Here is a 9,924-nt window from a genome sequence, read left to right as displayed (position 1 = left end):
TTTTTTTTTTTTTAAGAGTTTATTTATTTATTCATGAGAGACAGGCAGGCTCCCTACAGGAAACCCAATGCGGGACTCGATCCCAGAACTTTATTTGGAGATAGCCTCTTTGCAGATTTAATCAAGTTAAGATGAAGTCATCAGGGTGGGCCCCATCCAATACAACTGGTGTCCTTGTAAGAGGAACCACCATGTGAAGATAGAGTTGCAAAGCTGAAGAACACCATGTGACAGAGGCTGAGATATAAGAGCTGCAGCTGCAAACCAAGGATCCCCTGGGGGCCCCAGAAGGTGGAAGAGGCTAGAAAAGATTCTTCTCTAGAGACTTCAGAGAAGGCATGGCCCTGCCAATACCTTGACTATAGACTTCCAGCTTTTAGAACTGTGAGTAAATTTCTATTTAACAAATTTCTGTTGTTTTAAGCCACCACATTTCTAGTGCTTTGGTACAGCAGCCCTAAGAAATTGATACAGAACCCCAACATGCTCACACGTTACAGATACACCAGCCATTTCTGTTTCTCTACAGATCAAACTCCTTCCCACCCTAGGGCTTTTACACGTGCTGCTCTATCAGAATGTTCCACACCTACATTCCTCTCCACCACCCTTTCCTTGGTCCTTCCAAACTCAGTGGCATTTCTTCAGGAAAGTCTAGACTGGGGTATTCCAGGATCTTCTCAGAACAGCAATAGAAGTACATTCTTTGAAGCCTTCACCACATCTGTAGTTAATTGCTGGTGCAGTTACATAATGCCCACTGCCCCAGCCCTGCTCTTGGTGTCATGACAACAGGGCCTGGCCTGACATATTCACCAGCAATCCTATCTTCTAGGCCCTGAGGCAATGCTGGGATTTTTTTCTTTTTAGAGCATACTCCAAGCATGAAACAACCAATACATGTTCAATCTTGGGAAAAGAAACCCAAGAAAACATAATGAGCAAACAGGAAAATATGCTAAAAATCACCTGCATTCCTACTGCATAGAGTAATCATTATTGGCATTTTGACATCTGTGCTTCCAGACCTTTTTCATGCAAAATATATTTCTTAAAATGCTATTATGCTGTCTTGTACACTGCTTTTTTCCAGTAAGAAATGTATAATAAATGTGGTTAAGAATCAACAAATACAGGGGTGCCTATGTGGCTCAGTTGGTTGGGTGTCTGACTCTTGGTTTCAGCTTGAGTCATGATCTCAGGGTAGTGGGATCAAGCCCTGCAAAGGGCTCTGTGCTGAGTAGGGAGTCTGCTTGAGATTCTCTCTCTCTCCCTCTCCCTCTGCCCCTCCCTCCCCAATATAAACAAATAAATCTTCTAAAAAAGTCAATAGGTACAAAATTACATCATCATTTTTGGTGGCTATGCAACCTTTTTTTAAAAAACATTTTAAAATATTTTATTTATTTGGGGATCCCTGGGCAGCTCAACGGTTTGGCCCTTGCCTTTGGCCCAGGGTGTGATCCTGGAGTCCCAAGATTGAGCACCACATCGGGGTTCCTGCATGGAGCCTTCTTCTCCCTCTGCCTCTCTCTGTGTGTCTCTATTCCTGAGAGACACACACAGAGAGGCAGAGACACAGGCAGAGAGAGAGAAGCAGGCTCCCTCCGGGGAACCCGATGCGAGACTCGACTTCAGAACCCCAAAATCATGCCCTGAGCTGAAGGCAGACATTCAACTACTGAACCATCCAGGTGCCCTGGTATGCAACCTTCTACTGTAAGATGAATCACATCTAGTTAACAAGTCCTCAATTGTTGGGCATTTAGATAACTTTCAGTTTTTCTCTGGTGTAAATGATACTGCTACAAATATCTGAAAAATGGGCATGTTTGTGCCCTTGTCTGATTATTTATTGACAAAGGGTTCCTGGAAATGGATTGCTGGGTCCACCATGGTATGTGTGTTTTTTAAGGCTTCTGATGCATAGTGCGACCCTGGCCTATACAAGAGGAACTTCCGGGGATCCCTGGGTGGCGCAGCGGTTTGGTGCCTGCCTTTGGCCCGGGGCGCGATCCTGGAGACCCGGATCGAATCCCACATCAGGCTCCCGGTGCATGGAGCCTGCTTCTTCCTCTGCCTATGTCTCTGCCTCTCTCTCTCTCTCTCTCTCTGTGACTATCATAAATAAATAAAAAAAATTAAAAAAAAAAAAGAGGAACTTCCTTCAGGAGAAAAGATGGGATGAGAACACTTTTGGGGGGAAGAGATGACCAGTGCAGAGCCGTAGAGAGGCAACAGCAGTGCCCCCTCGGGGAGTTGGTCCTTAGTAGCCGGGAAGCCCTTGGCTACTTGGCACAGCTGGCTCTTGGGGCAGGTGTGAAGGTGCCCGCTCTGGGGGGACCCTGCTAGGCCTTCTTTTGGGCAACCTTGATTTTCTTTGGTTTTGAAGTAGCTGAGCCCTTGCTCACCTCAGGGGGCCCCTTTGTGACTCACTTGTAGGGAAGAGAAGAAGTAGGGAATTCCCCCATTTGGAGGAAGTGATTTTCACAATCAAGAGATTTCAGGAAGCCTCCTTGTTTCTGGGAGGCCAGTGGATCTATGAATGTGGTGTGTCATCTTTTTCTGGTGTGATTCGGGGGAGGGTCCAGGCGAAGACCCTTTGACCCAGTCAGGAATGAATGGCTGCTGCTGTGTGGGTGCCACCCCAACCCCACTCTTTAGGCCTGCCCCATCTTCAAATCAAATCAGCTTATCAGTTTGCAGGAGAACAGCCAGAGACACTCCTGGTCACCCCAGAGGAAACTGTTGGTGTGAAACCTGGTTCTGGTAACTTCTACCCTTTCCCATGAAGTCATGGCACAGAACAAGCAGTTCACTCCACTAAGCCTCAGATTACCTACCTGTAAAATGGGAAATAGTGTTATGCTCAGTGGATTTTTTTTTAAGATTTTATTTATTTATTCATGAGAGACACAGAGAGAATCAGAGACACAGGCAGAAGGAGAAGCAGGCTCATTGCAGGAAGCCCGATGCGGGACTCGATCCTGAGACTCCAGGATCACACCCTGAGCCAAAGGCAGATGCTAAACCACCAAACCACCCAGGTGTCCCTATGCTCAGTGGATTAAGTAAAATAATATGTGTAGCTCTTAGCATAATATCTGGAGCATGGTAAACAATTTATGATGACGATGATGATGAAGTTCCCCAGGACTGCTTTTTTGGCTAGAACTACAGGGTAGTCCCTGAGAAATCACAAGTGTGGCCACTTCCTGCAGGGAGCCAAATCTCCACTCCCCCAAAGACTCTCTGCTGCTACAAAGCCTTTTAGCCGCAAGGCTGTCGTTACAGGAAATAGCCACTCATTCTCCCTTCCTCCTTCCTGATATCACAGTCTTCAGAAAAAGAGGATGTGCATCTAGAAATCAGAATAAAACTCAGCACGGTGCAGTGTGTGTGCTGCCTTTGTCTGGGAGTGTCTTTGTTGGTCTTGTGGAGGCCTGCCTGGGTGTTGGTAGACTGTGTTTGATCATGGGGGCTTGAGTGTTCAGGATTGTGGCTGCAGGGGATTATGAGGTGGAGCAAATGGCATTGGAACAAGGGCTTTCTCAAGCCTCCCTCCCCATACCAAGATTGAGGCATGGCTCGTGGGGGCCCTTCCTCTCTCCCCGGGGAGCAGGAACTACCCTCCTCCTATAAGCTGTGGTCTGGTGAGACACCAGGGCTAGAGTGTTGTGGAAAGTTTTGATTGTCATTTAATGTTTGTTTTTCAGGCCGTACCCAGGAAGCTGCCCTCGGTCGCTGGGAGGCATTGCACCAGACCTCTTCTCCCTGTTGTCTTCCAGAAACAAGCTGCAGTCTCAGATATAGAAGGTAGGTAGGATTAGGAGTAGTGGAGCACAGGCTCCAAGGCTGAGGACCCCAGAGACCCAGAGATGAGTGCCAGCCTTCCGGCTGCCCTGCCTGCACCCCCAGACTGTGGTGGCACCTTTGCTGACTAAGGTCTTTTCTGGGGTGGATTCTGGGGAGAGGGGAAACTCAAGTCTTTGATAGTCCCTAGGGGGGTAGAACCTCCCAGGACACTTTCAGGTCTGAGTCTGGGACAGTCACTGCTTTCTTTCTTCACTACATCTGTGGTCTTACTGGGGTTGGGTAGGGTGTATATGTGTGGACACATGCACTTCTCCTCTCCCCCTGCTTTGTTTTCAACAAATCTGTCCCAGACAGGAGCTCTGGGACACTCTATGCCCAGCCTGTCCCCTAGAGGCATCTCCAACCACAGCCTCTGACTCCGGCTGGGCACCAGGAAGAACGAGAGCTGTCTGGAAGCGGTAGTGGGGTAAGGGGGTAACAGCTGGGGCTTCTTGGTACCCACAGATGCTCCAGGCTAGCCTGCACCCATCCATCCCACGGCCCAGGGGGACCAGGGCCCAGAAGGCAGCTTTGGTCCTGTTGGCTGTCAGCCTGGGAGCCCTTTGGGGGCTAGGGGAGCTACCGGAACACATTCTCCAATGGCTGGTGCTCCACCTGGCCTCCCTGCAGCTGGGACTGCTGTTCAAGGGGGTCTGTTATCTGACTGAAGAGCTGTGCCATCTCCACTCCAGGTGACTCCATTACCCGTGGCGACTGGGCACCCTACCTGTCTTGTTCTTGTGACTGATACCCAGCCTTGCCCCTCCCTGAATCTCTCTGGCTGAGCTGGGCTGGAGTTGGGAGCTTGACTGTCACCTGCAGGTACCAGGGCAGCTACTGGAGGGCTACACGGGCTTGCCTGGGCTGCCCCATTCGCTGTGGGGCTCTGCTCCTGCTGTCCTGCTATTTCTACGGCTCCCTCCCAAACATAGCTGGCCTGCCCTTCACTTGGATGCTTGCCCTCCTCGGCCTCTCACAGGCACTAAACATCCTCCTGGAGCTCCAGGTAAGACACAGAGGGAGGTGGAGGATGTAGCCAAGTGGAGGCTGCAGTTAGTATGAGCTACTCTGAGCTCAGTATTCAGAGTAAGACTAGTTCAGAGGTTGGTCCTTAGAGTAGAGCCTATAATGTCCTACAACAGCGGGTCCAGCAATGGCAGAGAAGGGATCAAGTTGGCAGCAGATTGGGAAATCTTGAGGAGGAGGGCTCTGGTTCTCCTTCATGGAGGCTCCCTAGCCCCACCCTGCTGTCCACAGGGCCTAGCCCCAGCTGAGGTCTCTGCAGTCTGTGAAAAAAGGAACTTCAACGTGGCCCATGGGCTGGCATGGTCATACTTTATTGGGTACCTGCGGCTGATCCTGCCAGGTGAGCCATTCTCTATACTCCTATTTCTAGACCTCTAAGACAATAGGACATAAAATCTCTTGTGTTTCTAGAACCTATATTTTTCAAAGAAGTTTTATTCCTGGGGCACTTGGGTGGCTCAGTCAATTAAGTGCCTTCTTTGGCTCAGGTCATGATCCCAGGGTTCTGGGATTGAACCCCACATTGGGTTCCCTGCTCAACAAGGAGCCCGCTTCTCCCTCCCCCTCTGCCACTCCTCCTGCTGGTGCACACTCTTTCTCTCTGTCAAATAAATAAATAAGATCTTTAAAAAATAATTTTTATTCCTAAAAATTTGATTCCCAAAGCAATTCTGCAGGCATGAAGGACATGGTTTATAGGGAGGAGTATGGTGCTTTGAGCCAGTAAGTGACTTCTCCCAGGTTAACCGTGAATTCTTCCAATGAATATTTACTTCATGCTCTGCACCCTTTGTGTGCATTTTTGCTTTTAATTCATACCTTGTGGGCAAGGGATAATCATCCTCCCTGTTTTAGAGGTAAGAAAATTGTGGTTCTATGAGGTAGAGTGACTTCTCCAAAGTCACACAGCGTAGTGAGACGAGGAGATGGGATTTGAACCCACATCTTCCCAGAGCCTGGACCCTTAACCACTCTCCTGTGAGCACATATGTCATGTCTCATTTCTTCTGACTTGCTAGCTGAGGCCATGGTTCTCCCATATCTCATTGCTGTCTGCCCTTGTCACCATGGCTTCTGCTAGGAAATAGGTCTGGAGCTAGAGGCCAGACTCTGTGTACCTGGGAATGCTGGGAAGGTCACCTCCTAGGGCTCTTCCTGCCTCCCAGATCTCTAAAATCTGTTGTGGGAAGGAGTGGGGTGAGCAGAGAAATCTAGACAAAGGACAGATGAAGGGAGAGAGAGGGAAAAGGAGTAGAGGGAGGGGCTGGAGAGTTCCTGAAAGCTCTGCCCCTCCTGGCTCCTGCACAATGCAAGTGGACTGGACCCTTCGTTCTCTTGCACCTACACATTGAGGGAACCAATGACCTGGATTACTGTCCTGGGTTGGGTGGGAAATAGGATTAATAGGAATGACTTCTCGGGCCTCTCCATCCCAGGGCTCCCAGCCCGGATACAGGCATTGCACAACAACATGCTACAGGGCATAGGGAGCCATCGGCTGCACATCCTCTTCCCATTGGACTGTGGGGTGCCTGATGACCTGAGTGTGGTCGACCCCAACATTCGCTTCCTATATGAGCTGCCCCAGCAAAGTGCTAACCGTGCTGGCATCAAGCGCCGGGTTTACACCAACAGCGTCTATGAACTTCTGGAAAAAGGGCAACCGGTGAGTGGTCAGGGAGGTGAGAGCTGCTAAAGAGGAGTCAAGCCCAGAGCACCAGAATTCTGACCCCTGGCCAAGCCCTGATAAAAATTTACTACCCTTCTCTGACCTTAATTTCCCCAATTGGTCCCAGAGCTGGGCAAGCTTCAGCTCTGAATGATGATAACAATACGCAACACTACTTGAGCACTTACTGCATACCAGACGCTGTTCATCTGACCGCCTCATTTAACCCTCACTACCACCTGTGGGGTAAGGACTGTTATGATCCCTGCTTTACAAATGAGGAAACTAAGACTCAGAGAACCAGTAAGAATTTGGACAATAATCCTGGCATACCATGCGCTTGACCATAAAGCTGTCCTAGACAAAGCTGTGAGAATGTCTTAAGATCTCACATAGGTTGGGGGAAACCCAGACCAGTGTTGAAGCCCAGAGCACAGCCTCCAGATTTGATTTCCAGTTAGAGTTGTTGATAGCAGGTGACTCGGGGGGTGTAGGGGGACCCTGCTCTGGGATCTGGGAAGGAGGAATCTGTGAAGGATAAATTTAGTACAGTCCTGGTCCTGATTTTAGGAGCAAAGGCATAGATAGCATAGATCTCATCAGGGTAGCCACCTCCCAGAGCTGCATCTCTACAGGCTGGAGGAGCGGGGCCCCAACAGTGGCACCAGGGTCCAGAGTCTGTCTATCTGGGCCCTGGTTGAATCTTGTCTTCTCATCTCCTCCAGGCAGGTATCTGTGTCCTGGAGTATGCCACCCCCTTGCAGACCCTTTTTGCCATGTCACAGGATGGCCGAGCTGGCTTTAGCCGGGAGGATCGGCTTGAGCAGGCCAAACTCTTCTGCCGGACACTTGAAGACATCCTGGCAGATGCCCCTGAGTTGCAGAACAACTGCCGCCTCATTGTCTACCAGGGTGAGGGATTGATAGGCCACAGGGTGGGAAGAGTCAGGTGTTCTGAGGGGTTAGAAGGAGCTATGGCAGCATTATGCCCTGGGCCTTCCCAAGTGGTCAAGGCATTCAAACCCTGCTCCTTCCTCCCTGGGGAGAGGTCCTGCCTCTCCACCCAGGACACTCACTTGCTTTCTGAGGTATCTGGCTATGGGTCCTGGGTGAAGTTTGAAGAGATGTGCTCTAGGATCCCCTCACTTCATCTAGGGATGCCAGAAGAAGCGGAAGAACAAAGAGATGGTGGGGGGGTTAGCTGCAGCCTCAGCTCTGCTACTGCCTCACGTTGTGACCCCGGCAGGTCTCTGCCCCTCTCTGAGCATCATCTCTGAGCCTGAGAAAGTGGAATTCTGTCATCTCTGAAAGCAATTCTAGCTCTAGAATTCCAGGAAACTAGCCCCGGGGCTAGGGGTGGGGAGGGATGCAGGGAGGTTGGAGGATCTGCTCAGCAAGTTTCAGGGAATGTAAAGAACATAAGAGGTCCTCACTGCACTCCTCCCCCACCTTCCCCATGCTTGTTCCAGAACCTGCAGAGGGCAGCAGCTTCTCCCTGTCACAGGAGATTCTCCGGCACCTGCGGCAGGAGGAAAGGGAGGTTACTATGGGCAGCATGGACACCTCGATCGTACCCACCTCCTCTACACTGTCCCAAGAGCCCAATCTCTTCATCAGTGGCTTGGAACAGCCTCTCCCACTCCGCACAGATATCTTCTGAGGCCCAAGGTTAGCTGGCTTGAACCCCCAGTGCTCCCCAAGACTGTATCCCCAAGAGTGTGGATTGAAGGGCATTCTCCCAGGGGGGTCTCTCAGAGAAGGCCCCTGAACTTAACATCTCAAGGTTAATCCTATGGCCTTGGGCAAGTTGTTTGACGTCTCTGAACTTCAGTGTCCTCATCTATGAAATGGGATTATAATCACTGCCCTACCTACCTCACAGGGTTGCTGTGAGGACTATGACTGTATGGAACTTTCTGTAAACTCCAAATATCACATAGACTTACCTGATAAGGGGTGTGTCAAGTGTCTTCCATTAGACCCACCAGACTGACTCTCCTCTCTGCCTCCTCAGTCCTCGGATAGCATCAACAGGCTCCCTTGCTCTCTGAATTCTGGTCATATTCAGTCCACAGGAAGCCCCAGTGGGAGAACAGAGGGAGGGAGGAGGGTGAGGTTGGGGTAGGTATCCCCCCAGATCCCTCCCTGCAGTATCAAGGTCATTGTGGGCTCTCTGCATATCTGTCCTGAGGTCACAGTTCCACCATGCTCTCGGTAACCCTGTCTCTCCCCAGATTCCATTACCTGTCCCTTTCCCATGCTGCTCAGACTTGGCAATGGTCCTGGTTTCCTGCTAATATCTCCTCTGGAGCACTCATTCTCCTTGTGGTTTTCTTATACCTGCCCTTTCTAAACAACTCCCTTTTTAAAATTTTTTTTTTTTTTTTTTTTTTTTTTTTAGAGAGTGCTCACCTGTGTGTGCATGGGTGAGGGTAGGTGGGGGAAGGACAGGGGGAGGGAGAGAGAGAATCTCAAGCAGGCTCCACACCCAGCGCAGAGCCTGATGCGAAGCTTGATCTCAGGATCCTGAGACCATGACCTGAGTTGAAACCAAGAGTTTGACGCTCAACCAACTGAGCCACTCAGCTGCCCCTAAACAGCACCCCTTATCAACAATTCTCAGATTACCTATCTGAGTGTGCCATCTTTCTTTGGCTGGACTCCGACAGACATGAAGAATTGGCATTTATTATCTGAAATGTCCAAATCCCCTTGCACAGACATAATTCCTTAGACCCCTCCTTATTCTAGGACAGGGCAGTACGGTGGTGGATATCGTTTCATCATGGACAGAGCCCAGGAGTCAGGCTGAAGGCATTAGAGGGTAGCATGCCTGCCCTTCCAGGGCCCTTGTCTGTAGTGAGAGCCCTGGGGAATATGGAGTGGCTTGAGCAGGCATGCCAACCCCATGAGGGGCACACGGCTGCATCTAGGGCAAGGGGCCACTCCAAGGAGCAGGGGCCATTGGATGGATGTCCGGGGATGACAGAGCCTGCAAAGAGAGGACGGGTGGGGGGAGAAGAGGGCTCCTGTGAGGAGACAGGATATACTCTGGGAGACCTTGGACAACACAGCCAGGCTCCTGCTATATCTTATGCCATCACCATTAGGCCTGAGCCATCACGACAATACTGTCATGACAGGATGGCCTGTATCTGGGAGGGCAGGTAGCCCATTTCTACCAGTTCCACCTGTTCTACCCAGGACTTGTTCCCTGCCCCCCATCTCTGATTTTTTTTTTTTTTTTGGTTTTTGGTTTTTGTTTTGTTTTAATTTTTTTTTTTTTTTTTTTAAATTTTTTTTTTTTTTTTCATTTATTTATGATAGTCACACAGAGAGAGAGAGAGGGGCAGAGACACAGGCAGAGGGAGAAG

At 50.0% G+C, this 9,924-nt stretch overlaps 1 protein-coding gene across 21 annotated transcripts; it reads left to right on the top strand.

Annotated features, from left to right (window-relative positions):
* The first annotated feature begins 235 nt into the window (after positions 1-235).
* STING1 (stimulator of interferon response cGAMP interactor 1) lies at positions 236-8,503 on the top strand. Of its 21 annotated transcripts, XM_038530297.1 has the most exons (9): positions 3,366-3,519; positions 3,717-3,816; positions 4,167-4,282; positions 4,548-4,677; positions 4,788-4,861; positions 5,113-5,221; positions 6,318-6,547; positions 7,276-7,462; positions 8,020-8,503. In XM_038530297.1, exons 5-9 carry the CDS (start codon positions 4,808-4,810, stop codon positions 8,208-8,210), a joined length of 771 nt encoding a protein of 256 aa, XP_038386225.1. In that variant the 5' UTR covers positions 3,366-3,519; positions 3,717-3,816; positions 4,167-4,282; positions 4,548-4,677; positions 4,788-4,807; the 3' UTR covers positions 8,211-8,503. The 21 variants fall into 21 exon arrangements, with proteins under 21 accessions (XP_038386208.1, XP_038386223.1, XP_038386221.1 ...); XM_038530280.1 differs by lacking the exons at positions 3,366-3,519; positions 4,167-4,282; positions 4,548-4,677 and adding exons at positions 236-384; positions 4,321-4,547 and having other exon boundaries at positions 4,678-4,861; XM_038530293.1 differs by having other exon boundaries at positions 3,284-3,395; positions 4,171-4,282; positions 4,548-4,861.
* Positions 8,504-9,924: the final 1,421 nt, after the last annotated feature.

This window comes from Canis lupus, chromosome 2 (assembly GCF_011100685.1).
Source record: "Canis lupus familiaris isolate Mischka breed German Shepherd chromosome 2, alternate assembly UU_Cfam_GSD_1.0, whole genome shotgun sequence".
In the NCBI taxonomy this organism is placed as follows: Eukaryota; Metazoa; Chordata; class Mammalia; order Carnivora; family Canidae; genus Canis; species Canis lupus.
The sequence above is the reverse complement of the archived record's forward strand: the minus strand, read 5'-3'. Positions and strand labels throughout refer to the sequence as shown.

Excerpts from the sequence above, each read along its gene's own strand:
- STING1 (XM_038530280.1), top strand. The coding sequence starts at position 4,321 with ATGCTCCAGGCTAGCCTGCACCCATCCATCCCACGGCCCAGGGGGACC. Across the intron at positions 4,862-5,112 it reads ACATCCTCCTGGAGCTCCAG|GGCCTAGCCCCAGCTGAGGT; the intron begins GTAAGACACAGA and ends TGCTGTCCACAG. Across the intron at positions 5,222-6,317 it reads CCTGCGGCTGATCCTGCCAG|GGCTCCCAGCCCGGATACAG; the intron begins GTGAGCCATTCT and ends TCTCCATCCCAG.